The sequence below is a fragment of the Medicago sativa genome, chromosome 5 (assembly GCF_051527215.1).
Source record: "Medicago sativa cultivar Bolivia chromosome 5, Bolivia_mono, whole genome shotgun sequence".
NCBI classification, from domain to species: domain Eukaryota; kingdom Viridiplantae; phylum Streptophyta; class Magnoliopsida; order Fabales; family Fabaceae; genus Medicago; species Medicago sativa.
The window spans coordinates 1,621,666-1,649,504 of NC_140753.1; the positions used below are offsets into that span (position 1 = coordinate 1,621,666).

A 27,839-nucleotide genomic window follows, 5' to 3' on the forward strand; every position below is an offset into this window, starting at 1 on the left:
TTTCCAACTATATAGCATTAGTTTGTTTTTATTGAGAAAGATAAGAGTAATTGACAAATCATATCATTAAAATACCAAAACGAAAGTTAAAAAGGAACGCCAAATCCGCATTAAAACGATATTTGAAAAGGAACTGAGGTTGTATCTTCCTCCGCATTAATGTTGAGTTATATAACGAATAAAACAATATTTGAAAAGGAACTGAGGTTGTATCTTCCTCCGCATTAATGTTGAGTTATATAACGAACTAATATTTGATTATAAAAAAGAAAAGGAGAATTATTTTATATACGTAATGCTAAATAAAGAACTAAAACGTGTAACCATTATTATAATTTAAAAATAGATGATTGATATAGAAAGTATAGATAGATTAGGTATATCTTTTTAAGAAAAGATTCGATCATATGCCTCTTTTTGTTACACACATTAGTGTATATCTTTTTGTTTCACAGATTAGTGTATAAAACCTTGATCATTAGTCTCTCTTTCACTCTACCCTCACTCTATCGCTCCTCTCTCTTCAAAGTAAAAAAGGAAACCTCAATACAAATTCCTATCGATTTGTAGCTACCATCACCATGGAGAACAATACCGATCAACGAAGCATAGCTTCATCATATCTTAATTTTTTCAAAGCTCAACTCCATCTACTAAACTTCTTTACTTATGCCCTAATCTTTGGTTTTGGTTTACTTATTGGTGTCACACTCACTTGTTGTGTTAAAGATTTTTCATTCAACTTTCAAATCCAAAATTTCCAAGATCCATCCTTTAGCCTCAATCCACCACCTGATTTTTCACATTCTACTCCAATATTATTATCCAACATCTCAAAAACATCATATGACCATGATAACCAAACCAAGGTCTCGATCAAACAAAATTGTTCGGCTGTTACTAATAACCTTACTTCAAATGGGTTGGAAGAATTATTAAAGATTCCTAAGGCTATGCATGATATGAATGAGGATGAATTATTTTGGAGAGCTTCATTGCCTCCTATGATTCATAAAACTCCATTTAAACAAAAACCAAAGGTTGCATTCATGTTCTTGACAAAAGGTCCTGTTTTGTTGGCTCCGCTATGGGAGAAATTCTTCAAAGGAAACGAAGGGTTGTATTCGATCTATGTTCATCCTAGTCCTTCCTTCAATGAAACAGTTTATAATCAAAGCTCCGTGTTTTATGGCCGAAGAATCCCCAGCAAGGTATGTATTCAAGATATTATATTTCTTCTCAAGAGTTTAGAAATTTATATAATTTAGTGTGGACGCTCAAATTGTTGCTTAAGGAAAAGAATATAGAAATAACTATTTGATCACAATGAGATAAAAAAAATTACTAACTTGGTTCACAAAGGTTGGTCGAATTCGTATTTTCACTTTTCAGAACTATTTCTTTACATTTGTTAGGGATTATAAAATAGGCCTTTATATCTATACTATATATATAAAGAGTCCTCGTGAGCTTAACTCAGTTGGTATGGACAATGCATAATGCATAATGCATGCAAGGTCCGGGGTTCAAACCCCGGCCACTACAAAAAAAACTATATATAAAGAAAGAGTAATGATATTTTGACATCCATTTGATGACAACTTTGTTGACAACCTTGTTTTTCTCACTTCTTATTGGTCAAAAACAATGGAGAGAGAAAAAGGAAGAGAGAGGATAACAACATCATGTGAGTATGAGAGAGAAAGTTGTCCAAAAGTTGTCAAAAAGTGGTTGTCAAAATATCATTTCTCATAAAGAAAATTACCCCTTTCAGCACTATTGGGCTGAATCACTATTGGGCTGAATTTTTCTTTTAAAAAATACCCTTAATTTTCAATACAAATAACACATGTAACAAATAGATAAGAATAAATTTAAATATTAAAACAAATGTAACAAACGTGAGCAAAAAATAATGTTAAAATTGCACTTTCTATATATATTTTAGTTATCTTTTCATTTCATTATATTAGGATCTAAACTGAATTGATTTGTTTCCCATTGATTTTGGACCGATTAGAATTCTAGAAAAAATTGAATTGCTATTTTAGCACAAAACTCATATACACTACATAATGTAAAGTGGTGAATCACGGGTTCAAACCCGTGTCTCAACGCATCAAATGTAGTTATAGCTATCCATTGAGTTGTATTTGCAAGAATATAATCATAGAATCTAATTGTATTCAATAATAAAAAAAATTCAAATTATAGTTTGCAACCTTGCAGTAATTTTTATTCACTACCTCCCTCCCCGTCTCTCTGTATAATTTTGGAAAAAGTAATGGTAGAAAACCATAACCATTGCACCAGATTGGTTCTTAGACCATCCCCAATGGTGGTGTCTTTACCAATTAAGACATCGTACCTAATAGCTACCCCCATTGGGGAATTTTTTTTTGGGGGTCTCTTAAGACCCGGGGTCTTATTTAAGACCCCCAACTTTAAACGGGACCCGCACGCTTTTAATATTAAAAAATTGAAATGTAGTGATATAAAGTTATTGATAGTTGATTAGTGGGTCCCATTTAAGAACTTTGTGTGAGATCTGGGTTGGAGGGATTAAGTGCTTATTAGGTACTACTATTAAAAAATGATAAAAGAGTGATGTGTACGTGTGAGACCCATTTAAGTACCAAAAAATGGGTGTCTCGCTCTTAGTAATCTAATTCATATTAAACATATTTTGCTTCGAATAGTTCCTACTTCCTACTATTAGATGTGATAATAGGTCAGACCAGTCTGCACAAGTCTAGCTTAAGTTGGGTCTTGGCCTAGCCAAGATTTTTATTAAATCGATAAAGCTAAAGCTTTTTTAAAAGTGTTTTTAGTTAAAAATTAGACCTTAAATTTTTGTACAAATTAAAATTTGACATTGTAAAGCCTAGTTCGACAAACTTATTCCCATCAAATTATTATTTTAATTTATTATTTACAAAAAGAATTAATTTAATTTTAATAGTAAAAGAATGTGCTAACTTGGAAAACATAAATCATCTTACTTTAAATATTTTGTGTACATTTCGGACATTAATTATAGGAATTATTATGAATTTTGTGGCACAGTCGTTGACGTTATATATTTTTGGTATTTAGAATAGTATCATTTGGTATTTATTGACGTTATATATATCATAAAATGAGAGAGTCGATTATACATTATATTTTATTTAAATTTTTTGTAATCTTTTTTGTCTTGTTTAGTCCTATAAAAAAAACTCTTACTAGTTTTTGTCTTTCTTTTGATTCTCAGTATTTCATTTTAGTCCTTATAGTTCCTAGTTTGCGTTCTTCTTTATAAAGTGAGGTAAATGTTAAGTTATTTCGAGTGATTAAGAACTTATAAGAATTTTTCACATAGACTTTTTAAAGCTAAAATATACGAATTTTTATTGTTCATGCAGGAGGTAAAGTGGGGTGAAAATAGCATGATAGAGGCAGAAAGACGTCTACTAGCAAATGCACTGCTTGATTTCTCAAACCAACGTTTTGTACTACTTTCAGAATCATGCATTCCACTGTTCAATTTCTCCACAATCTACACTTATCTAATGAACTCAAAACAAACATTTGTGGAGGCCATTGATAAACTAGGTCGTGTAGGACGTGGAAGATATAAGAGTAGAATGATGCCATTGATTCAACTTTCACAATGGAGAAAAGGGGCTCAATGGTTCCAAATTGATCGTTATCTTGCGGTTCGTATCGTCTCTGACAAACCATATTTTTCTATGTTCAAAAAATATTGTCACCCAGGATGTATTAGTGATGAACATTATTTGCCAACATTGGTAAGTATCAAATTTTGGAAGAGGAATTCTAACAGGACTTTGACTTGGGTTGATTGGTCAAGAGGTGGAGCCCATCCAGCAAAGTTTAGTAGCAAAGATGTGACTATTGATTTTTTGGAGAGGTTAAGGTTTGGAAGTACTTGTGAGTACAATGGAAAGACAACCAATGTTTGTCATTTGTTTGCAAGGAAATTCGGTACTCAAGCTTTGGATGGATTGCTCACATTTGCTCCAAAGTTAATGCAATTCAATTGATTTTGTATATTTTACCTTTTTTTTTCGTTGATTATGTTCAATGATTTAATATACAAGATGATGATGGTAATGTTAAAGTAGTAAACACAAGATATTGATTTCTACAACAACAAAAAAACGCAAGATATTGAGCATTAAAAGTTGAGAGTGTTGAGGAGTGGAAGCGTGACAAAAAAGATTGTGAGTAGCAAATGCTTGTAGTATCCACCACCAGTGATTGTTGATGAAGTTGAACCATTCAAGGATGGAAAGTACATTGTTGTCCCTGCTCCATTGCCCTTGCCGTTGCGGGGTATCATTTTCCCTGCTGCACTAGCACTACTGGATACTGACCCTGTTTAAGGACATGCATTATTAGCCTGTTTGGTAGAACGGTAGAATTGAGAAAAGCACGGCAGAAAATCACGGCAACTCTAAAGCTACAAAATCCAGCTTCACAATTTTGAGGATTGGAGTGCATTGGGAAGTGGTATTTTGACGTGATGTGGTTTCAAAATCATATCCAAACACACACTATGTCATTGTCAATTTTAATATGAATAATTATAGGATTTTTAAGCCATTGTAAAAAAAAAAATCACTTGTTCTTTGAACCAATAGTTAAATTAACTAACTATCATTTCATAGCAAACCATATTTTTTTGTAGAGTTTCATAACAAACTATCTGATACTATTTACAAAATAATAGAGAAAATATATAGAAAAAAGTAAATGCTTTTGTGTTTTTTCATTCTAGATAATGCATGTAATTTATTTTTTTTTTAAACAAATTATAGGAGAATAAAGGTTGCCAAAATGTTAAAAGCTTGAGAAAATATTGTTTTAACAGTCAAAATTCTATGTCGTTATACACAAAAGGTTCATCCAAATTACATTTAAAATCATTTTAAAACTTGTTAGTTGTTATAACTAAATATTTTTAAATAACTTTATATATAAAATTAGCATTATTTTCATTTATAATAAACGATACATCTTATTACCATACTATAAATTGATAGTACTTTTCAAAGCATATAAGTTTACAAATTGTCAGTTAATTAAAAAATATGATTAACTTATTGATTTAACAATCAAATTTATAGAAATTCTTCAATCTTTAGTCAAGTACCTATAGAAGCTTTCTAATAACTTCTTTTTTCACATAAGCTCCCTAATAACTGATTATGGTAGCTTGTTTGGATAAACAACTTACTTACAACTTATAGCACAAACATTTATTATGATAAGCGCTTATGTATAAGCTCACATAAGCTATTTCTATAGCAAAAGATAAAATAAAGTTAATCTGTTTTTGTATAGGCTATAAGTTGTGTATATAAGCTACATTGGAAAACTTATGAAAATAAGCTAAAAAAGTTTTGAAAATTGTTATAAGCTGTCTTCAAAAGTTCTCACAAATCTGACAAAACTAAACTTATGCTATGCCAAGTTGATAAACTCAAATAAGCCAATCCAAACATGCACAATTCTTGAGTATGATAATCTTTAACGAAACAAATGCATGGAACAGAAAATGAATCAATCACCTGTTCCTGAAGGAGTGACGGGAACACCAAGAATATCTGCGCTGCCGAGAGGAGGAAGAGTCCGTGATTCTGTAACAATGTGAATCAAACAACAACAATTCAATTTCAATTTCAATTTCAATTTCAATTCAATTAATCTCTCTGTATTTGATTATTTATGTATCTAAATTCTTAAGAATCTTTGAAAAGAAAGAACAAAGAACGAACCTGCGCAAAGAACATTGAGAGAAGAAGTAGTTGGTGGAGGAGAGAGACATAGCAAGGAGAGCGATTGAAGCCTTGTGGAGTTGAGAGGGAAGCCTAGAATGTGATTATCACGGAGGAGATAACAGAAACAGAGAGAGTTCGGCGCGAACGTTGACGAGAAAGCGTCACAGCATTTGGTGGAAGCAGTCTCCGTGAGGTTGTTTGGAGGAGAGGAGACGTAAGAAAGACACGGAGAGAATAGAAGTAGCTGATCAGTGCAACCTTCTGGAGAGGAAGGTGGTGGTGGCGCCGCTACTGTAACGGCGGAGATACTCATCAGACTCAGCATGAAGAGGAAGAAGAAGGAGGTGTTTTCCATGTTGGAGAAAAACGGCAAGGAATTTGGCGGGAGAGAAACGAAGTGATACGAGTGAATTCTCACTATTGCCCCTTCTTCTATCTCAATGATGATTGCAATACGAAGTACTTAATAACTAACTCTAATTTTTTTGTCAAAAAAAAAAAAACTAACTCTAATTTGGAAATTCTCAATTAATGAAATTTTTTTTTTTGTTTTAAAAAAAACCCTAATCGTTTATTAAAAAAAAAAAACTAACTTTAATTGTTAAAAAATTGTTTGTCAGTACGCACAAAGTTAGATCCAACTTCGATTTTCACAGTGGCTAATTCATCATCTATGTCCACGTGAAGACGAGGATGAATAATTGCTAGAAGACATACTTTTGAGTGAGTTTAAGCATTAGGAACTTATTCCTTTTATTTTTAGTTTTGTTGAATTTTCGATAGTCAAACTTGTGGCTATCGTTTTGGTTAATCTTAAGTCGTTGAATGACATTTTGTGTTAACAATTATGTACAACATTTTAGACAACATTGCATGTTATATGGCGTTTTATTGTTATACTATGTTTTATTTTGTATGGGATAGATATTATGTGTTATATGGTGTTTTATAAGTTGCAAAATCCTATGAATCCCTGGTCAGATTGTGCAATCTGAAACAGAATTTTAACCATTCAAAAAATATAACTTGAAACTCGTCAGTATATTGATGCAGTGTATGTTAAAAAACTTGGGTATTGTTGTGCATTGGGGATTTGACACGTCTTAAAAAACCTTTCGAATGCAAGATTTTTTTGTGGTCTGAAATGCACCCCCAATTTCTGGGTCCACATTGCATATAAACTTTTATAAATTGGTGTGCTTGGTTTATTAGCGCTCCACACAATAGAACCATGAACACTTATGAAGTAGAAATGAATACTAAGTTAGATGCAGTGTACTACAACATGGGGAAACCCAATCTGTTTAGGATCGATGTTACACGGTCTGAGTAGAAGGATCGATCAGATTGGAGCAATGGTCATTTCAATCATGAAGCTACAAGAAGAATAAATATTGTTGAGTATCGTCGTTTGTTAACTCATTTGGACGTGCTCGGTTCACCCAAATGAAACTCCAAAACAACGAGGATGTGAGAACCATATTCTATGATAGTTCCTTAAAAAACTATGGTTCCGTAAATTACGGATTGCATGGAGAAACCCAATGAAGAATTTAGTTTGGCTTATCCCTGATCTTGTTATTTAATTTTGATTAATTATGTTGTTGCAATTAAAATTGTTGTTGTATTATGTTGTTGAATTCATGTTGAATTATATTGTTGAAATTGGCATTTTTGAATTGTTGTTGTTGACAAATAATGTGATTTAATGTCATGTTTTTTGTGTTTTGTATGTTGAATACTTTCAGATTCAATAATCAGAAACAACCATAATCTGTTTCAGATTATACTATTCAAACAGGGTAAAATAAAAATTTTAGAGAGAGTGTGAGAGTAACAAAGAGTGGGAAAAAATCTAGAAATAAAATCTTCAATTTTCTTTGGGCACAATAACTTTACTATCCTTTGTTGAATTTCCTTTCAAAATTGCTTTCCTAGTCCCCCAATGTCTTCCACACCCCGAAAGTTTTCGATGGATATTTTTCGAAGGTTATTTTTTTTTTAGCTTTAGCACCTCTAATAAAACTTATGAAGGATATTTTTCGACCTAAAGAAAAATTGATGTAGCCAAAAAACACATCCCTTTCCTTTCAAGATCGCACACGTTGGGCCTCGGCTTATAGTTTTTATAATTTTGTCCTTGATTTACAGCTATTTTTGCTTGTAAATTCACGTTTTTTCCATTCTTACCTTTTTGGGAGATTTGAAAATCATTTTTTTTTCTGCCAACTTTCGAGCCCTCAAAATCGGCGCCATTACAATTCCTTCTGAGCTTGGATTCCGGTTGTTTCCAAAGAGAGAATATTCTCTCTAAGTTTTTTTCTCTTAGCAGAGTGTGATCCCCATACTATCTTCCTCCCCATTAATGTTGAGTTTATATTTCTCCATCCGTTCCGTTTCAATCGTCGTTTGAATACGAATTTAACGTTCATGTTTAAATGTCGTTTTGATATTTTAAGAGTATGATTTGTCAATTATACCCTTTGTCAGTTACTCGTTTTTTAACATTTAGAAAATGAAAGTTTGTTTTTTTAAAACAAAGTTTTTTTCTTGTTATATTAAAATTGACAATTGTTTGTTATGAGAGAGACAAAGTGTGCAAAAAAATAGGAATTTGTTGAAAAAAAGATAGTAACTAACAATTGTTTGTTACGAGATAACATGTTTTTTTTTTTTGAAAGAATGTTAAATTTATTGGAAAGATAAAATGTGTGCAAAAAATAGGAATATATTGGTAGATTAAAACAACGGTATAATAGAAAGTAAATGTGTGGAAATACACTTCACTAATTTGATGTTAATATTCAAAAACAACAGTTAAAAAGGAACAGAGAGAGCATATAAAGAAAATAGACTATTTTAGGCTGTTTTTTTTTCTTTTTCCAATTGCATCCTTAAGCAAATTTGACCATCATGCTATTTTATTGGTATCATTCAAAAAGATAAGAATTTATATTATATTTGTTATATTTTTTTAAAAGATATTATATTTGTTAGATTCATGGTATCATTGAAAAAGATAAGAATATAAAAATGCAAAATATCTATTATCTATACATATAAACAACTAATTTTTGATTTTTTTTGTAGAGAACTAATATTTGATTATAAAAAAGAAAAGGAGAATTAATATTTTAAATACGTAATGCTAAATCAAGAACTAAAACGTGTAACCATTATTATAACTAGCGGAAAGACAGGCATTATCGTGCGCGTCTGTCCGCTCTTTCTACTGCGCTAACGCATGTGATTTTTAATTATATTTGTTTGTATAATTTTGATTAAAAATTTTATATTTTTAAATATCAATGGAAATTATTGATTTATAAACAAAATATTGTCAAGGCATATAACAAAATTATTTTTGAACTCAACATATTTTAGTTTGCCTGCATATAAAATTAAGATAAAATAATGATCATTTATTGTTTATTCTAATAGTAATTAGGAACATCATACATAAATGTATAAATGACATGTTATGTAAAAGAAACATTTTTATGATTACGATAAAAGAATATCTTTAAAAACTACATTTTTTGTAAAGTCTTCATCTTCTCCTTCTATTTTCCCTTCTTTACTGAGAACTTTTGTTGAATTTTGAGAAACTCCTCTTGATAAAGCTACATATAATTGACCATGGTTGAAAACATGCTGTGGAAGATAGATTCTGACATTGGGAATGGTCTGCCCTTGTGACTTATTTATGATAATAGCAAAACTTAGTCTAACGGGAAACTGTTTTCTACTAAGCACAAAGGGAAGTCCTGAACTCGCATTTATTTTTAATTTAATTTTGGGCAAGAATGCTCTTTTTCCAGCATTGCTTCCTGTTAAGATTTCCATATCCAACATATTCTTAAATAAATTACGACATAACAATCGTGTCCCATTACACAAGCCATATCTAGGGTCTATGTTTCGCAACAACATCAAAGGTGCACCTTTTTTTACCTTTAAAATATGTGGTGGGATACTTCCTTGAGCAATCGAGTTTAGAAATTCCTGTTGATATAAGTTATGAGTATCCACTTCAACCTCGTCAAATGACAACAAATTATGTTCTTCTCCTGGAAACTGATTGATAATTAATATTTAATATAGTGCTAACAAATATTTTTTTAAAATATTTCGAGTCCTAATCTTTTTTTAGAGGATTTAAAGTTCAATCTTTAACATTACTTTTTGTTCACGTTTGTTACTAATTTTTTTTTTAGAGGATTTAAAGTCCAATCTTTAACATTATATTTTGCTCACGTTTGTTACTAATCTTTTTTCGTAAGATTTAAAGTTCAATCTCTAACATTATTTTTTACTCACGTTTGTTACTAATCCTTTTTTAGAGTATTTAAAGTCCAATCTTTAACATTATTATTTTTTGCTCACGTTTGTTACTAATCTTTTTTTAGAGGATTTAAAGTCCAATCTTTAACATTATTTTTTACTTAGGTTTGTTACTAATATTTTTTTCGAGGATTTAAAGTCAAATCTTTAACAATATTTTTTGCTCACGTTTGTTACTAATCTTTTTTTTAGCGGATTTAAAATCCAATCTTTAAAATTATTTTTTGCTCACGTTTGATACTAATCTTTTTTTAGAAGATTTAAAGTCCAATCTTTACAATTATTTTTTGCTCACGTTTGTTACAATTGATCAAAGGCTAATGAAGAGTAACTTATATTAATAAAATAATATGGAAATACTATTTTTTGTGGAAGTAATAAAATAATATGGAAATACTGTTTTTTGTGGAAGGGATATGAAAATACTTGACAATCTTTTTCGGTTGTATTGAGGGGAACAACACAGATGTACAACATAAAACCGGCTGATAAATGAGTAACATGAGTTTTTGTTTTGTGCTACTTTTTTGTGAGTTTGATATGTGGTTAACGGAGGTAAAAGAGGGTTAACGGAGATGATTAGTGACATGGATTAACAATTCACATGTTATTTTATAATTGGCTAACCGTAAGAACAGTTCATAGGGAATTGTGTGTAAGTTTTCTCCTTAAATTAAATTTATTATTATCTATTTGTTACATGTGTTATTTGTATTTAAAATTAAAATTAAAAATTAAGGGTATTTTTGAAAAGAAAAGTTCAACCCAAATATGTGCTGAAAGGGGTAGTTTTTTTTTTATATATAGTATAGAATAGTGTAGATTAAAAAATAGATGATTGATATAGTAAGTATAGATAGATTAAGTATATCTATTTAAGAAAAGATTTGATCATGCCTCTTTTTGTTTCACACATTAGTGTATATCTTTTTGTTTCACTAATATAGAACCTTGATCATTAGTCTCTCTTTCACTCAAAGTAAAAAATAAAACATCAACACAAATTCCTATCGATCGATTTGTTGTTACCATCACCATGGAGAACACTACCGATCATCCAAGCATAGCCTCGTCGTATTTTAATTTTTTCAAAACTAAACTCCATCTACTAAACTTCTTTACTTATGCCCTAATCTTTGGTTTTGGTCTACTCATTGGTGTCACACTCCCTTTTTGTGTTAAAGATTTTTCATTCAACTTTGAAATCCAAAATTTCCAAGATCCATCCTTTAGCCTCAATCCACCACCTGATTTTTCACATTCTCCTCCAATATTATTATCAAACATCTCGAAAACATCATATGACCACGATAACCAAACCAAGGTCTCTATCAAACAAAATTGTTCGGCTGTTACTAATAACCTTACTTCAAATGGGTTGGAAGAATTATTAAAGATTCCTAAGGCTATGCATGATATGAATGAGGATGAATTATTTTGGAGAGCTTCATTGGCTCCTATGATTCATAAAACTCCATTTAAACAAAAACCAAAGGTTGCATTCATGTTCTTGACAAAAGGTCCTGTTTTGTTGGCTCCGCTTTGGGAGAAATTCTTCAAAGGAAACGAAGGGTTGTATTCGATCTATGTTCATCCTAGTCCTTCCTTCAATGAAACAGTTTATAATCAAAACTCCGTGTTTTATGGCCGAAGAATCCCAAGCAAGGTATGTATTCTATATTTTCTTCTCAAGAGTTTAGAAATTTATAATTTAGTGTGGACGCTCAAATTGTTGCTTAAGAAAAAGAATATACAAAGACCTATTTGATCACAGCGAGATAAAAAAAAATTACTAACTTGATTCACAAAGGTTGGTCGAATTAGTATTTTCACTTTTAAGAACTATTTCTTTACATTTGTTAGGGATTATAAAATAGGTCTTTGTTTTTTCAAGGACAAATTTGGATGTTAACCATAATTTTTTACCATTTAATAAAATAAAAAATGCATTAATGAAAACATTTACTATAATATAATGATTTTAATTTTGATAAACAACCGTTAATTTATATTTTTCCTCAAAAAAACTGTTAATTTATATAGTGAAAGAATAATTACTTTTTTATATAGTGAAAGAATAATTACTTTCTGTATATATTTTAGTTTTCCCTTTTCATTCCATTATATTAGGATCTGAATTGAATTGCATTGTTTCCAATTGATTTTGGACCAATTAGAATTCTAGAAAAAATTGATTAAAATTAATTTGAATTTGATTAAAAGTATATGTATAGATAATATATATTTTGTATTTTCATATTGTAACAAACTATACATATTTTTTTCAATGATATCGACAATATAACAAATATAATATTTTTCAAAAAATAATAACAAATATAATATAAATTATTATCTTTTTGAATGACACCAACAACATTCTTAAATTTGCTTAAGGGTATTATTGGAATGAGTCTATTATACATTATATTTTCGTTAAAGTTCTTGTAATCTTTTTCTATTTTCTTTAAAGTTCTTGTAATCTTTTTCGTTTTGTTGAAGTCCTATAAAAAAAACTTTTGCTAGTTTTTGTCTCTCTTTTGATTCTCAGTATTTCATTCTAGTCCTTATAGTTTTAGTTCCTATTTTACGTTCTTCTTTATAAAGTGACGTACATGTCAAGTTATTTCGAGTGATTAAGAACTATAAGAATTTCTCACATAGACTAGTTAAAGCTAAAATATATGAATTTTTATTGTTCATGCAGGAGGTAAAGTGGGGTGAAAATAGCATGATAGAAGCAGAAAGACGTCTACTAGCAAATGCACTGCTTGATTTCTCAAACCAACGTTTCGTACTACTTTCAGAACATTGCATACCATTGTTCAATTTCTCCGCAATCTACACTTATCTAATGAACTCAAAACAAACATTTGTGGAGGCCATTGATAAGCTAGGTCCCGTAGGACGTGGAAGATATAACCGTAGAATGAGGCCATTGATTCAACTTTCACAATGGAGAAAAGGGGCTCAATGGTTCCAAATTGATCGTTATCTTGCGGTTCGTATCATCTCCGACAAGCCATATTTTTCTATGTTCAGAAAATATTGTCACCCAGGATGTTATAGTGATGAACACTATTTGCCAACTTTGGTAAGTGTCAAATTTTGGAAGAGGAATTCTAACAGGACTTTGACTTGGGTTGATTTTTCAAGAGGTGGAGCCCATCCAAGAAAGTTTAGTAGCAAAGATGTGACTATTGAGTTTTTGGAGAGATTAAGGTTTGGAAGCACTTGTGAGTACAATGGAAAGACAACCAATGTTTGTCATTTGTTTGCAAGGAAATTCGGTACTCAAGCTTTGGATGGATTGCTCACATTTGTCCCAAAGTTAATGCAATTCAATTGATTTTGCATATATTTACTCTTTTTTTTCATCGATCATATTCAATGATTTATGTAATGAATTCAGGGATAGCTAAAATTTAGCCATTTTCTTCTTCATGTTGGTTAGATTTTCTTTCAATGTTCATTAATAAATTGTTTTGTGGAGAAATGGTCTATTTTGCTTCCTTACCACTATATTCCTTCTCAATTTGGTGAATATTTCTTTCCAAGTACTTTGCTCGAGTTATTTTTATAGGCTAAGAAAGAATTTATTGAATAAATCCTAATCCTAATGCACAAGGTGTGACAGAGATTACAGGTACAGAGAATTAAAATATAATATGAAAAAGACCAAATGTGTCAATAACAATGAATTTTGTTCCTTCTTTAAAAAAAAAAAAGAATTTTGTTCCTCTAAAGTGTAGCAACACTACTATGAGTCAAGACCATGTGCAATAGGTTTACATGACTAAAATACATCCAGATAGAAATATTTTGTTCACATGACTAAAATTGCAATAGGTTTCTAAAAAAAAAAATTTGGTAAATCGTTTTATTCTTGTAGATGACCTTACTTTATGAGATAAGGTTTGATTGTTGTTGTTTGCACAAAAATCAACTAGAAAAGTTATTTTGACTACCCAAAATTAGTTTGACCACTTATTTTTATATGGTTGTCAATTTAATAACAATGATTTTTTTTTCCTTTCTCTCTTGATCAAAAAGACACTTTAATGTGCCAAATTGATTAATAGTAAGTAGGCAAACATGTAAAAGAACGGATTGAAATGGAACTTGATTTTCACATTCTCAGAATAAATTGATTTTTTGTTCAATAAATTCTACTTATCAATTTCTTGTTGTTAGCACTGCCTTCCTTCTGAGGAATTTTATTGTTTTATTTTTTTTTGAAAGGCCAAGAAAATTTATTAAATATATTAAAATGGTACCAGTGGTACCACCAAAAGTGAATACAACACTAAAAGATAGAGTCTCAAGCTCCAATCACCCAAACTCCACTAACAACTACTACAAAAGCAAATACAATGAGGAAGCTACTCCCAGAAATACATATACATAATGAAGGAAACATAAAATAGATGACAGAAAACCACTAGTCCTCAAGCTTCGCCCCACTCCTAAAAAGAACCAATCAGAGCCGAACAAGAGCTCAAACATCTGCTAAACTGGAACCAATTAGAGGTAGAATGCTGATGAAACATGAATAAAATGAGCACAGCAATCCATTGTGTCAGATACTGCAGAAATAGCTCAAAGGAATAACCACCCCAATTGATGAAGAAGCACAAGCCCAAGCCAAAGCTAAAACCAGAAGCACATAAACAAACTCTCCAAAGCAATCTATACATATACTTCAAGCCCAGCCTAAGGAACATATTGATAGCACCAAATCGACGATGAACATTAAAAAACCAAACAAACATTCCACTGCAGCAAATTCTGCTAAGACAGATAAGATAAAACCAATTCTACTTTCCCAACACTAAGTGATCTTTATTCCCAAACAGTCCATAGGATTTAAAAGACCAGTGATTAAAGTTGTATTTAAACCCATGTAGCTTGCAGGTTAACCATTTCCATGACAATAACTTTATTCCTTCAAGCCAAGTTTCCAGCGATCCATTTTTGTCTTTGAAGATTTTCTCATTTCGACCTTTCCACAATATCCAAATGCAAGCATACCAGATGACACTGAACCTACTGTCCTCACTCTACCACTTGCTATCAGACCCTTAAACTGAAGGAAATTAGACAGAGCTGTATTTTGTAACGCACTGGATATATTTAACCATTTTAGAACCTGCTGCCAAACCTCAGCTGCTAACTTGCATTCATAAAATACATGTGACGCATTTTCCTCTTTTCCACATCCAAACGAACATAACTTTTGCGATTCAGTCAGAACTCCTCTTTTGACTAGATTATCTTTTGTCGGGATCCTATTTTGCATTAATCTCCACACCAAAACTGAAACTTTTAAAGGTATTGAATCATTCCAAACATCGGCAAGCTCGCTTGAATCTTCTGCCACATATCCTTCTATGATCGATGAATATGCTTCCTTTACCGAATAGCCATTTCTAGACCAGTCCCACTTATCTTCCTCATCTTCTTTACATCGAACCCCTTGAACCTTTTCTATTATTTCCAACTCCAACATTTTTTCTTCTTCCGTCAAACCCCTCCTCCATCTAACAGAGCCTTGTCTAACCCCCCCCCCCCCCCCCCGCATCACTTCTTTCAATGAAATTTCTTTATTTTCAGCCAACACAAAGAGCCCCGGATATCTATTCATCAAAGATCCACCCTCTGTCCAAGGATCTATCCACAAAAGAGTTTCTTCACCACTTCCTATATTCCTCCTCAATCTATCAGAGAACCAATTTGGTTTAAATCCCCAGACTCCCCTCTCAATATTTTGAATATCTCTCCACCATGCCGAACAATGTCTCCCATCCCTATTTATTCTTCCATTTGTTTCACCATATTTACTGGACAGAACTTTAACCCACAAACTGTCTTTTTCTGAACGAATTCTCCATTCCCATTTACCCAATAAAGCTAAATTGAACGCTTTTAAATTCTTAATTCCCAACCCTCCCTCTTCTTTAACTCGACAAACTTTATTCCACTGAACCCAATTGATTTTCCTAGATTCTACCCCCCCACCCCAATTTTATTGTTTTATTTAATTTTGTTGTAAAAAAAAACTACTTAACAATTAAATAATCAAGAACACTGTAACCAAAAAAAAAAAATCAAGAACACCGCTGAAACTGAATCAAAATCAAAGAAAGTAAAAGGATTCAAGAAATCAAATTATACCCAATCCCAAAATTCTTCACAAGCTGATAATGAAATTAACAAACTCAATAAACTTTTTGACTGAATAAAACAACATTAATTCATTTTCAATCCACACATAATACACAACAATACAAATGTCTTTGGAATAAACCAATACCACCCCAATATGGGTCCAAACAATTTGAGCAAAACCCTCCCTGCAATATAGCCAAACATATTGCAACTACCTATTAATTTGATACATTAAAATCAATAGAGGATGTCACATCCAGTAACCTAGTAGTGTTTTAATATAGAAAATCCAATGACCAAAACAGATAGTAGGAGACTATAAGATGATGATCCAGCAGATGATGGAGTCAGATCAGAGCGGCCACTTCCGGGCGTTGCAGATGGAATATCAGGGTTCGCTGATGGAGATAATGGATTGGTTGTCTCAGGCTGTGGTGACAGAGAAGGTGTCACTGGTGAGGGAAGTATAGAAGAACCTGTTCAATGAAAAAAAGGTGACATTACTATTAGTATCAAACTTGAAAAACTATTAGTGATCAACTATAAATATGGTTTTAAATTGCGGTCAGCAACTACTACTGCGGCCACAATGTAAAGGTTACAGAAGCTTTTGTAACTAGAGCTCGACCACAATTGTGGCCGCATCAAAAACAATTTTTCACATTTTAAAAAATCGCGACAGATTAGCAACCACGACCGCGACTACAAGTTAGAACCTTGACCGTAAGTAATATGTACCTTGAGGACTAAGAGATGGTGTCAATGCAGGGGAAAGAGATGGCCCGAAAGACGCCGGTCCTGTCAATATAAGTCAAAATGACTCAAAATTTTAGTCAAATTGAAAAATAATAGTAATTTTTAGGCATAATAGAGTGTTGCGTCGCGGTTTACCTGGAGCAGGAAGCGGTGAGCCCGAAGCTGCAGAGAACAACAAATTTTGTGTTAGAGTAATTGACAAATAGAATGGATTGAAAACAACATTATAATATAAACATTTTCTTTTTGAAAAATAAAGAATGAAGATTTAGGAAAGAGTACTTTTGCATTGAAGTGGAACACCAGGCAAGTTACAAGCACGAGGAAGAGAGATAGCTAAGGTTCTATTGATTGGTAATGCAAAAGGAACATTGCCAGTGGCAATAAGACACATACAATCCTTGCTTCCACTTGTGAGGGTCTTGATTGCATTGCAGCAATCAGCAGTGGGTGAGGTTCCATTGCCACTACTATTTGTGAGGAAACTCAAGCAAGGGCTAATGGTACTACTTACCATTGATATGTTACATGGCGTCGTGATTTGAGCGTAGGCTGGTGCAGCCATGATCGAAGCCACGGCTAACACCACAGTTAGGCGGTAGAGAGACGCGAAATGATCCATCTATGTTTATGTTATAGAGTTTTGGTTTTTTGGGGTGTTAGAAGATAATTTGTTGTGTTTAAGAGTGAAGGAAGAAGAAAAATGAGTTTATGAGTTTGATGGTTGGGAATGATGGAATAAGAATGGAAGGAATTTTATAGATAGAAGTGGTGGGAAAATAATAGGTGGCTACAAAGTTGGTTTAAAAGCACAACTACCTTAACTAACCTACCAGATATGAAGATTTTGAAGAATGTAACCTTGGCATTTTGATAGACTTGTGACCCTATTTTAACTGAGCAGTTTATGTTCCCCAAGTGACATATGAAACACCCTACCTTGTTATGTTGTCACAAAATTATTGGCTTATTTGATCATTAATCAGTTGGCACTTGTCAAGTGAAATAATTCTATATTAGGTCAGTTGATGTGGCGGATAACCAAATCCTAGTAGAAGGTATTCGTATATTTTTTTAATAAGGGTATTAGTTATTTTATTTTAATTTTTAACTTAATTTTAATCTCTAAATCTCAATTTAGCTATAGCAAAAGTAATTTTCGGTTTTCACGGTAGGTTAAAATAATTGTTGAGTTCCACTTTAACCTTATTTTATTGATGTGGCGGATAACCAAATCCTAGTAGAAGGTATTCGTATATTTTTTTTTTAATAAGGGTATTAGTTATTTTATTTTAATTTTTAACTTAATTTTAATCTCTAAATCTCAATTTAGCTATAGCTAAAGTAATTTTCGGTTTTCACGGTAGGTTAAAATAATTGTTGAATTCCACTTTAACCTTATTTTAAATACTTACACAAATCATTTTTTACCTCTAGATATAGTGCTTGGTGACACAGTCCCCAAATACCAAGCTAAGTAACAAGAGGACTTGGCTAAAGGATACATTACTCTCCTGCTTTTTCATTTCAATCTGAGCCGACGTTTGGCTCTATGTTTAGGGCAGTCAAAATTAATTCCGAAGGTGTAAAATTAATTGACATATTTCATTTCTCTTGAATATAATTGAGTTTTTCTTTAAAATTGATTATAACTTAAGTTAAGATTTATAGCTTTTACGTCTAAGCATAACTCTACTACTAAAATTTATTTTAACTTACTCTTATATAAATGTATTCAAACAAAACACTTTACGTTCAACTCACTTTTAAATAAAAGCAATTCTAAAAAATCGACCTTATAATTATGTATGAAAAAGTTGATCTAGTACCACATATAAAACACGTTTTTGGTTTTTATTTAGACTTTAGTTTCTACGAAATCCGGCTAGTTAATTTATCTGATCGAAGTAGGCAAAAAATTGTTACACTACTGTTTACCATGCCTTTTTTTATTTTGGATTTCAAATTGTTTAGCCTAACAATCTCCTGCTAATTACACTACTGTAGATTAGAAGAAAATGTCGTGTTCATTCTCTACTTTCCCCTGCTTGATAAATGTTGCATATATATAATAATAATATTATCTCACCCGAAAGACACGTGGTTCTTTTCTTCTCAAGTCATGTTTTCAAAGTCTTCTACGTTGAACACAAGCTATCTATCACAAACAGCCGATAATAGAGGTCACTCAGCCTCAGATGCCAAAAGTTGGTAACCTGTTTAACCGACTTTTGTCTTTGTCATTTTCCACTAAAGCTTATGGAGTAGTATTATTATATATCAAGGGTCCCATAATCAAGGCTTGAATACCTTATATCATAGTAATACCAAATATATCTCGTTAGATAGTAGGAGGAGTTGTTCACCCACATCAACTTAATATTGTCAGCTTCTTCCGTCCTTACTCTACAAAAGCCTAGACATTGTTCTTCCAAAACCACCATTGTCTTCACAGAGTAAACAAAGATCTTAGACAAAAACCAAAAAAGAATATACCAAGGTCTATACCAAGGTTTTCAACACATTTGCATAAAACAATTCAAATGGCACACAGCAAAATGAATATGAGTTTGGTTTTGGTTGTAATCGCAATGTTGTGCGCTGGAGCTGCTGCGCAATCGAGTTGTACAAATGTCTTGGTCAGCCTATCACCTTGTCTTAACTATATCACAGGGAATTCCTCAACCCCGTCTTCAGGATGCTGCTCAAACCTTGCCAGTGTGGTGAATTCACAACCACTATGCCTATGTCAGGTTCTCGGCGGGGGTGCATCGTCGCTGGGAATCAGCATCAATCAAACTCAGGCTCTAGCCTTGCCTGGTGCTTGCAAGGTGCAAACCCCACCCACCAGTCAGTGTAAAACTAATAATGGTAAGAGAACAAAATTTCTATTTGATTGAGTTGAGAAAAAAATCAGCTCGACAAATATGTGCATCCAACCCTAACTATATGAACATTGAGATATATACTATGCAAATATCTATCATTATACTATAGAGACAGTGAATAGAAACTATAAGAGAACCTTGATACTCAAAAAGATAAGTACAGCCCATATTCTAAACTATATATTTCTGCTAACTTACAATATATGTTTTTGTCAACAGCTGCTTCCCCAGCAGACTCACCAGCAGGAACAGAAGCAGAGTCTCCAAACTCAGTTCCATCAGGTACTAACATATTGGGGAAGTAATTTAGTTATGCTTCAGAGCTTGATCATCCAATTTGAACCTTGGCCTTGTTAACCATTTAAGTTGAAATTCATTTGCAGGAACCGGATCAAAATCCACTCCCTCAACCGGTGATGGATCATCCAGTGGAAATTCAATCAAGCTGTCAATTCCATTGGTTCTTATTTTGGCAGCAGCCTATGCCTCAGTTTTCTGAACATACTGATTCTCAGTTGGGTTCCCATTTGAAATGCTATTCTTTTGCTAGTTATTGTCGATTGTTGTAGTTTAATCATATATTATCAAAGTCCCTTGTGTTGAAGGGTTCAGTCTATTCATTTTGTGACCTCTATTGGGTTACGTGATTTTGTATTATGAGAGGGCTTTATTCTCTCCTTTATGAATAAAACATGGATTGAAATTTGTGTGTTATCATGGTTTTTATGACAACCACTGAAAGAGAAAAAAAATGGTGCAGCCATGCAGTACTTTGCAGCGCTGTGAAAGGAAGCAGTTAGTCAACTATGACTTGAAACTGAGATTATTTAACATATCAGAAATAACAACCACTAAATCCCTCAAACATGGATACTTTTTCAATGATTTTAAGGGAACCACTAAGAGCATTTGACCTTCCATAAAACAAAGGCTTCAATTAAGGGAACCCTATGTAGTGGTAACAACAAGCTAAACCAGTGAATAACTAGTGCATCTACTACAGTAAAAAAGGGAGAGAGACACCAAAACTGCATAAATGAGGAAACACATAATGTACAACCACATATGGATATCTCTCAAACTACTGTCTGACGAAGACAGGAAAGGATTAAATGACCGACATGAAAGCGACAAAGACACGAATAACAAACCAAATACTTTGAAGAACATTCTAGAACTCATTTAAAAGTCTTTGTATCCTACAGTTACTGATGAAAAGCATCAGTTCTAGTAAAGCTAAATGTTGCATGAAAACTAATCTAATATGGACAACTTTGGTAGGATAAATTTAAAGAGGTGTAGCATAACTCAAGAATTTGTTATGATTGAAAAAATTTCCATCCACAGATATTTTGCACACAATAAAGGATATCAGCAAAAGGACAGCCCTAATTTTACAAAATACTTCATTTTTAGAAGTTTGGAAGTACTTATATCATCCGATGACACTCACAAGACAACAGAAATTGCAAAAATTTGGTACAAAGAGCTCAATATCAAAAATACATATAGTGATCTCTAAATATATACACTGAGCTTCCACCCATAGAAGTAGACCGAGTACTTATAAAGCCATTAGCCCAGAATTTTCTGCTAATTTTTTAACCAAATTATCTTTTGGGCATGGATAGAAATGAAAGAATCTTCTTTAATTTTCCTAGCCATAGAATAGAATCTTATTTACACATTAAGGATTAAGCCTCCCAATAGTTGTCAATGGTGAACTCAAGCCAAACTAAGAGGTCCTACATTCAATTGAAGGTATACAAAATAAAGTAGCGCACCAAAACGGAATTAACGAGGAATCCTACGCAGCAGCAATGCAAGCTAAACCAATGAGGAATGAAGGTATACAAAAAAATAGCAGCGCACCAAAACTGAATTAACGAGGAAACAAAACAGGTACAGCCACATTTGGATATGTCTCAAACCACATCTGATTATGACGGGAAAGGACTAAATGTCTGTCATGAAAGTAACAGAAACACTAATAACAAAATAAATACTCCAAACAATATTCTAAAGCTCTCATTCAACAGTCTCTACATCCTTCAATTACTGATAAAAAACAAAAGTTCAAGTGAAGCCAAATGTGCATGAAAATTAATCTTAGATGGACAATAACTTTAGCAGTATAGACTTAGAGACACTGAACAACTCAAGAATTTCTTATGATTGAAAAACTTCCATCCCTTACACGGTGAAATAGCATATCCATCTTTAGCACACAAAAAGGATATTAGTGACAGGACAACCCTAATTTAACAATATACTACATTGTTAAAAGGTGGAACTACTTATCTTGTATCATCCGATATAACATTACAAGACACCAAATATTGCAATATTCGGATACAAGGAGCTCAAAATCAAAAGTACGTACAGTGATCGCTAAAAGTATGGTGGTACAAATCAAGAATGTGATCGTGAGCGCACAAATTCTTCCAGTCTGTCCCACACCTCCAATGCCGCAGCCCTGTCTTGATGCCGCTTGTTCTTACTAATCTGAAAGCATAGTTAGAGTGCAGTGCAGTGTAAGTTAAAAACTGGAAAAACAGAAAGATAGCATAGCAGTAGTTAGAACAAGGAAGCAACTCACCGAGATAATCTTCACATTCCACTGCTTCACAGTCTTCGCAGACTCTATACTATCATCTTCAAACCGCATAAAAAATCCAGTAACTGCAACAATTTGACAGGGGTAAAACTAAATTACAATGAGCTAAGAAAATTGTAGTTTTCGTTTTAAAAACAATCAAAATAAAATGGAAAAAATAACCGACTTTTATTGAAAATCTCGACATGATCCTTAAAAGGCCAATCCTTGAACTGCCAATCCTTTCCCAAAACAAAAACCGCGACAACACGATCCCAATCCTCAGGTTTAAGCGCAGAAGGCTTATCCCTAACTTCATAAGCAGTAACAGCTCTATCCCTACTAAGCTTCTTCTGAACAGTAACACAATCCGGCTTAGCACCTTTCATCGCCTTAACCTTAACATCAGTAGGTACATAAACCCCATCTTCCAAAAAATCCTTAACATTATAGATAGTAATAAGTGTCTGAAAAGCACTCGGAACCAAAATAATCGGAACACCTTCGCCGATTTTAAGATGCATTTTAGGTTTCGGTGTTTGATGATCATACCCCATTTCATCACCACCAAAATCATCAGCACTTCCCATTAACCTACTCTTAGCAACTAACCCGTCTTTCCTTTGATGAGACTCCGCCCTCTGACGCTCCTCTTCGCGTTTAGTAGCCGCAACTAACACGCTGTAAAAATCGCGATTCTTACACTCTAAAAGAGATTCACGATCCTTGAGTGGCTTCTCAGCTGTTCTAATCATTGATATGAAATCCAACGGTGGTGATTCTAATTCAGTGATAATTTCATCTGAATTAGGAAATTGAGAGTGCTGTTGGAGAGAAGAAGGTTCATCGGGAATCGAAGGCTGTTCGGGGAGATATTCAATTGAATCGGTGGTGGAGAGAATCCCTTGAAGATAGTTAAGAATTGGTTTTCGATCAGGGAGGGTTACGGAAGGGATTCCAAGAGCTAAAGTATTTTGAAAATACTCGGCGTGTTTGAGGTGATGATTTTTGATGTAGTGAACTAGGGTTTCGAGAGTGTAGCGGTTTCCCTTTGTGGAGCGATAAGCTGTTTCGAGGGAGCAAGGGAAGGTGTAATCTTCGCCGAAACGGAAGTTACCGTTGAGACGGACGATTTTGTCTAAGTCGCCTCTAATGGTGAAATCACGGAGGAGGGTTAAGGGATCCATTCTCATTCTCATCGGATTCATCTTGTGCTGCCGTGCGCCACCACCACCCACGACTGTTTTTTTTTTTTTTTTTTAATTCTTTCGTTATTATGTTACCTCAGCTTACTTACTCACTCAACGGGTAGGCGCTAGTAAAGTTGTAATATCACTTCACTAATATATAAGGGTGAGAATAGATCGCGTCGGACGAGACTTTGTTTGAATAGGTCGGATCTATTTTCTGTATCGTTTCGATTTTATCAGATGTTGTCGAAGGGACGGGTCGGATCTATTTTAAAAAGCGTAAAACCTAAATTTAACATATTATTATGCGTCAAAAACTTTATTATAAATCTGATCGGATCTATTAATCTATTTATAAACCTAATTTGTGTTAAAGATTTTAAATAGAATATTTGGTCTATTTCTAAAAAGTCTAATAATAAATGTGTCGTTAAAAATGATATGTATATGTCGCTAACTTAGCTCAGTTGGTAGCGACAATGCATAATATATGCAAGTGTTGAGGTTCGAACCTCAAGCACTTCATGCATTCTCCTTAAGATGTGAATTTACAGCCAGGTGTCGAGGTTTGAACCTCAAACGCTTCATACATTCACCTTAAGATGTGAATTTACAGTTGTTTTCCTACTTGACAAAAAGAATGTAATATACTTATACAAAAAACCTAAATCTGATCTACTTATTAAACGAGTTAGAACGCTCTGGACTTTGAATAGGTCGAACCATAAGTCTCTTACGAAAGTCATGACTTATTGTCACAACTGCATATATATATATATATATATATATATATATATATATATATATATATATATATATATATATATATATATCATGCCCCATCTAATAAATTTTCATCTTTGACCCCATTTTATTTGTATCAAAATTATATAAGTAGTCATCTTACGTGAAATATAATAAATATCAACTTGCTCTTCAAATTGGTTAACGTTTAGTCAAAATGTTTCATCCGTGAAATAGTTTTTTGAAAAACGATGATGTGTCGTATTAAGTGACACCCTAACTTTTCTAATATCATATCACACTAAATTCGTAAAAGAAAGTTTCATATTGATTAAAAACTACAAACTTTTTGACCAAAACAAAAATTCAAACTTTTATACGTGGTGTATTGGATTTTCTTCATTGAAATCATAAATTGATTTTTTTTGACAAAGAAATCATAAATTGATGACAAGTCTACCCAAGTTTTTTAACAAAGTATAGTTAGACAAGTCACGGTATGATTTAACATTTTGAATAATGTTATTGACAAAAAAAAAATTATTTTCAACCACATTTTTTTTTTACTGATGTTACTCAATTTGAGGGAGCAATTTGGTATTTTTTAAGTTTGAGGTCTCAAACTGTCATACACTTACAAATTTAAAACAAAATAGGTGTTTACTCTTTTACAAGTACTACTGCATTCTTAATTCAAATGAACCCCATTTTAGTCTTTGATTCGGGTCAGAGTTTAGTAGAACTTGACTGATATTCCTTAATGACTTCAGCTCTTCTCCTATGCATATGATGGAAAGAAAATTAAATTAAAATAAATATAAGCCTAATGTAATTCAATTCAGATTACTACATTAACACGTTTGAATTGTTTTCTCTCTTCACATACATGTGCATTTGGACATGCTTCCTGGATTCCAAGTCTGCACATGCACTAGCCCAACAGTATAAATAAATAAATTTTGCCACTTTTAATATATATATATATATATATATATATATATATATATATATATATATATATATAAATCAACATTCTTCTTTGATATAGTTTATGCACAGATACATACATCCTGCATCCACAAGCTAACATTAAAGTATCAAATTACTAGACTTTGGCACTCAAACTCAGTAACCAGATTGCAAAACATTTACCAACTCCAAAATCTTTTTACACTAATATGTTGATATTGTTTATGCACAGATACACACATCCACAAGCTAACATTAAAGCATCGGATTACTAGACTTTGGCACTCAAAGTAACCAAATTGCAGAACATTTATTAACTCCAAAATCTTTTTACACTATTATGACTCATGAGAATGTACATCCATACAGGAATACTTTGTTTATTACATGACTAAAATTGCAATAGCTTTGCACAAAAAACTACTTTCAGAAGGGCTATTATCAGCACAGTTTATTGCCCTACGAGGCAAAAGAAAAAACAAACTAAGGAGTGAAAGAACAGCAACATATATCTATCTACATTCTACACCACAAATTCAGTTTATTACACACAGTACTCTACAAGCAGTAGAGTTTCATCATATCCTATCAGTTCCACTACTCTGAGGAAGCATCAGTACTCTGGTCACCACTCTTAGCCTTTCCCAGCACAATACCAAGCTGCACAAAACAGTACCAAATAATTAATTACATGTTACTAGCAAGTTGAACACAATTAAGTGACAATTCAGAATCCAGATCAAAGGAAAATGTAAGAAGAAGAACCTTAGCCTTTGGAGCTCCACGACCTTCTTTGCCTTCCTTAGCATCAATAGTGGATGCCTCCACACCTGTGACAAACATTCATATATAATATTACTCACATGTAATTAAAGAAACTTAAAAATAAGCAAGTTGATTTTGGAAATCTTTCCAAGGATTAGAGAGGTTATCTTACTTTTCTCAACTGCCCATCCATTGCGTTTCAAAATCTCAGAGATGAGTATGATAGTTGGAATAGCTGGAATTTAATTCAAAAACAAAGTTAGAAAAACAAAAGAAAAAAACCTTCATAATTTCCAATATCCCACACTGAAAAATTAGTTATTCTAAATTCAAGAAACTCAAATCACGTGAAAATTAATTAAATAATGCACAATGCACATACAGTTTTTACATTTAATTTGCAAGAAAAAAAATAAAAAATCAGATTGAAAACAATTTTCATATATGAATCAAGAACACGGTTACTGTTCAAAATTAAATTTTCATATATGAACCTAATCAGAATCTAATATCTATCTATAAATTAACGGAAAGTATAAGGATCAAAGAAAATCAGTTATTCTAATTACAAGAAACTCAAATCACATAAAACTTAAAGAATTCACAATACATACAATTCTCACACTTAATTTTCGAGATTAATTAATTAATTAATACTAGTTGATAAAAAAAATATGTAACCGAACTGATTAAAAACAATTTTCATAAATGCAATCATATGTATGTAATTAATCAGTTATCAATTGAGTTTTTACCCTAAAATTTCAGCTTATCAGTTACATAATCAAGAACAACGCTTAAACCGAATCAGAATCAAGTAAAGGAGTTTTTATCTTAAAATTTCAGCTTATCAATTACATAATCAAGAACAATGCTTAAACCGAATCAGAATCAAATAAAAGAGTTTTAATCTTAAAACTTCAGCTTATCAATTACATAATCAAGAAAAACGCTTAAACCGAATCAGAATCACAGAAAGTAAAAGGATTAAAGAAAATTATACCAGTTCCCAAAGCACAGAGTTCAACATCATTATCCAGCTTCAAGTGTTTCTGAATCAGAAAGAAACACGAAATCCATAATCAGAAATGAAAAAAACGAAATGAAGAAAAAGCGATTGAATCAAAAACGAAAAAGCGGTTGAATGAAAATCGAAAACCTAATTACCTTAGCGATGTTGAGGTAGAAGAAGAGAGGCTTCTTAGACTTGGAAACTTGAATACGAAAGATCTTCTTCTCTTTCTCGATCTCGCCGCCATTGATCTTCACGTTCTTCGTCGCACCGGTTAGAACTGCAATCGCTTCCTTCATCTCACCGGCGGTTAGAACTGCAATCGCTTCCATTGTTTCTTCTTCGAGATTTCTCTGTTTCTTTCTCTGAGCGGGAAAATTTTCGCGGTTTGTTATTACTCTCAAGTTTCAGAAGCTTCTTTGAGAAGATAGAGGCTACGGGAACGGTTTTATAGAGACTGTTAAGTAATCATAAAGTGACGCGTGTCCTTTCTCTGTAACCGTTTTTTGTTAGTTGAAACGGAATGGAATCTCGCTTTGCTCTGTTAACTAATCACCAAAGGACGCGTGTCCTTTCTGTGTTAAAAAAAAAATAACAAAAATATACTCCGTAGATAATTTT

General features: G+C 32.6%; 8 protein-coding genes across 8 annotated transcripts; 3 read left to right on the forward strand and 5 right to left on the reverse strand.

Annotated features, from left to right (window-relative positions):
• Nucleotides 1-482: 482 nt before the first annotated feature.
• Nucleotides 483-4,132, forward strand: LOC146918984 (glycosyltransferase BC10-like). Its single transcript, XM_085710549.1, has 2 exons — nt 483-1,211; nt 3,405-4,132. The coding sequence occupies exons 1-2, from the start codon at nt 582-584 to the stop codon at nt 4,044-4,046; spliced, it is 1,272 nt and encodes a 423-aa protein (XP_085566675.1). The 5' UTR covers nt 483-581; the 3' UTR covers nt 4,047-4,132.
• LOC146918985 (non-specific lipid transfer protein GPI-anchored 25-like) lies at nt 4,088-6,198 on the reverse strand. Its single transcript, XM_085710550.1, has 3 exons — nt 5,784-6,198; nt 5,577-5,645; nt 4,088-4,380 (listed from the first exon to the last, which is right to left on the reverse strand). Exons 1-3 carry the CDS (start codon nt 6,139-6,141, stop codon nt 4,181-4,183), a joined length of 627 nt encoding a protein of 208 aa, XP_085566676.1. The 5' UTR covers nt 6,142-6,198; the 3' UTR covers nt 4,088-4,180.
• A 5,294-nt stretch (nt 6,199-11,492) lies between these two features.
• LOC146918986 (glycosyltransferase BC10-like) lies at nt 11,493-13,479 on the forward strand. Its single transcript, XM_085710580.1, has 3 exons — nt 11,493-11,796; nt 12,838-12,924; nt 13,012-13,479. The coding sequence occupies exons 1-3, from the start codon at nt 11,539-11,541 to the stop codon at nt 13,477-13,479; spliced, it is 813 nt and encodes a 270-aa protein (XP_085566706.1). The 5' UTR covers nt 11,493-11,538.
• Nucleotides 13,480-15,069: 1,590 nt separating this feature from the next.
• Nucleotides 15,070-15,639, reverse strand: LOC146918987 (uncharacterized). The gene has a single exon (XM_085710581.1). The coding sequence runs from the start codon at nt 15,637-15,639 to the stop codon at nt 15,070-15,072; it is 570 nt and encodes a 189-aa protein (XP_085566707.1).
• A 700-nt stretch (nt 15,640-16,339) lies between these two features.
• Nucleotides 16,340-17,780, reverse strand: LOC146918988 (non-specific lipid transfer protein GPI-anchored 20-like). The gene is made up of 4 exons (XM_085712235.1): nt 17,337-17,780; nt 17,190-17,216; nt 17,037-17,096; nt 16,340-16,774 (listed from the first exon to the last, which is right to left on the reverse strand). The coding sequence occupies exons 1-4, from the start codon at nt 17,674-17,676 to the stop codon at nt 16,563-16,565; spliced, it is 639 nt and encodes a 212-aa protein (XP_085568361.1). The 5' UTR covers nt 17,677-17,780; the 3' UTR covers nt 16,340-16,562.
• Nucleotides 17,781-19,493: 1,713 nt separating this feature from the next.
• Nucleotides 19,494-20,558, forward strand: LOC146918989 (Bifunctional inhibitor/lipid-transfer protein/seed storage 2S albumin superfamily protein). The gene is made up of 3 exons (XM_085712237.1): nt 19,494-19,925; nt 20,162-20,224; nt 20,326-20,558. The coding sequence occupies exons 1-3, from the start codon at nt 19,598-19,600 to the stop codon at nt 20,439-20,441; spliced, it is 507 nt and encodes a 168-aa protein (XP_085568363.1). The 5' UTR covers nt 19,494-19,597; the 3' UTR covers nt 20,442-20,558.
• A 1,529-nt stretch (nt 20,559-22,087) lies between these two features.
• PHP (PLANT HOMOLOGOUS TO PARAFIBROMIN) lies at nt 22,088-23,855 on the reverse strand. Its single transcript, XM_085712234.1, has 3 exons — nt 22,726-23,855; nt 22,542-22,624; nt 22,088-22,447 (listed from the first exon to the last, which is right to left on the reverse strand). Exons 1-3 carry the CDS (start codon nt 23,744-23,746, stop codon nt 22,355-22,357), a joined length of 1,197 nt encoding a protein of 398 aa, XP_085568360.1. The 5' UTR covers nt 23,747-23,855; the 3' UTR covers nt 22,088-22,354.
• A 1,877-nt stretch (nt 23,856-25,732) lies between these two features.
• On the reverse strand, nt 25,733-27,650 carry LOC146918991 (uncharacterized protein At2g34160-like). The gene is made up of 5 exons (XM_085712238.1): nt 27,374-27,650; nt 27,210-27,258; nt 26,379-26,441; nt 26,207-26,271; nt 25,733-26,101 (listed from the first exon to the last, which is right to left on the reverse strand). The coding sequence occupies exons 1-5, from the start codon at nt 27,548-27,550 to the stop codon at nt 26,039-26,041; spliced, it is 417 nt and encodes a 138-aa protein (XP_085568364.1). The 5' UTR covers nt 27,551-27,650; the 3' UTR covers nt 25,733-26,038.
• Between the last annotated feature and the right edge of the window lie 189 nt (nt 27,651-27,839).

Bases quoted from the DNA above. Each gene is read 5' to 3' on its own strand.
- LOC146918987 (XM_085710581.1), bottom strand. From the start codon at position 15,639: ATGTTGGAGTTGGAAATAATAGAAAAGGTTCAAGGGGTTCGATGTAAA.
- LOC146918985 (XM_085710550.1), bottom strand. From the start codon at position 6,141: ATGGAAAACACCTCCTTCTTCTTCCTCTTCATGCTGAGTCTGATGAGT. The intron at 5,646-5,783 runs GTTCGTTCTTTG...ACATTGTTACAG, and splicing joins TCTCAATGTTCTTTGCGCAG to AATCACGGACTCTTCCTCCT. The intron at 4,381-5,576 runs GTGATTGATTCA...GTCCTTAAACAG, and splicing joins CGTCACTCCTTCAGGAACAG to GGTCAGTATCCAGTAGTGCT.
- LOC146918984 (XM_085710549.1), top strand. From the start codon at position 582: ATGGAGAACAATACCGATCAACGAAGCATAGCTTCATCATATCTTAAT. The intron at 1,212-3,404 runs GTATGTATTCAA...TTGTTCATGCAG, and splicing joins GCCGAAGAATCCCCAGCAAG to GAGGTAAAGTGGGGTGAAAA.
- LOC146918989 (XM_085712237.1), top strand. From the start codon at position 19,598: ATGGCACACAGCAAAATGAATATGAGTTTGGTTTTGGTTGTAATCGCA. The intron at 19,926-20,161 runs GTAAGAGAACAA...TTTTGTCAACAG, and splicing joins TCAGTGTAAAACTAATAATG to CTGCTTCCCCAGCAGACTCA. The intron at 20,225-20,325 runs GTACTAACATAT...ATTCATTTGCAG, and splicing joins TCCAAACTCAGTTCCATCAG to GAACCGGATCAAAATCCACT.
- LOC146918988 (XM_085712235.1), bottom strand. From the start codon at position 17,676: ATGGATCATTTCGCGTCTCTCTACCGCCTAACTGTGGTGTTAGCCGTG. The intron at 17,217-17,336 runs GTACTCTTTCCT...TGTTCTCTGCAG, and splicing joins TGTTCCACTTCAATGCAAAA to CTTCGGGCTCACCGCTTCCT. The intron at 17,097-17,189 runs GTAAACCGCGAC...TTATATTGACAG, and splicing joins CTCACCGCTTCCTGCTCCAG to GACCGGCGTCTTTCGGGCCA.
- LOC146918986 (XM_085710580.1), top strand. From the start codon at position 11,539: ATGCATGATATGAATGAGGATGAATTATTTTGGAGAGCTTCATTGGCT. The intron at 11,797-12,837 runs GTATGTATTCTA...TTGTTCATGCAG, and splicing joins GCCGAAGAATCCCAAGCAAG to GAGGTAAAGTGGGGTGAAAA. The intron at 12,925-13,011 runs GTACTACTTTCA...ACATTTGTGGAG, and splicing joins ATTTCTCAAACCAACGTTTC to GCCATTGATAAGCTAGGTCC.
- PHP (XM_085712234.1), bottom strand. From the start codon at position 23,746: ATGAATCCGATGAGAATGAGAATGGATCCCTTAACCCTCCTCCGTGAT. The intron at 22,625-22,725 runs GTCGGTTATTTT...AAATTGTTGCAG, and splicing joins TGTCGAGATTTTCAATAAAA to TTACTGGATTTTTTATGCGG. The intron at 22,448-22,541 runs GTGAGTTGCTTC...CTATGCTTTCAG, and splicing joins GGAATGTGAAGATTATCTCG to ATTAGTAAGAACAAGCGGCA.
- LOC146918991 (XM_085712238.1), bottom strand. From the start codon at position 27,550: ATGGAAGCGATTGCAGTTCTAACCGCCGGTGAGATGAAGGAAGCGATT. The intron at 26,442-27,209 runs GTATAATTTTCT...ATTAAATTCCAG, and splicing joins ACTCTGTGCTTTGGGAACTG to CTATTCCAACTATCATACTC. The intron at 26,102-26,206 runs GTTCTTCTTCTT...TGTTTTGTGCAG, and splicing joins GTGGAGCTCCAAAGGCTAAG to CTTGGTATTGTGCTGGGAAA.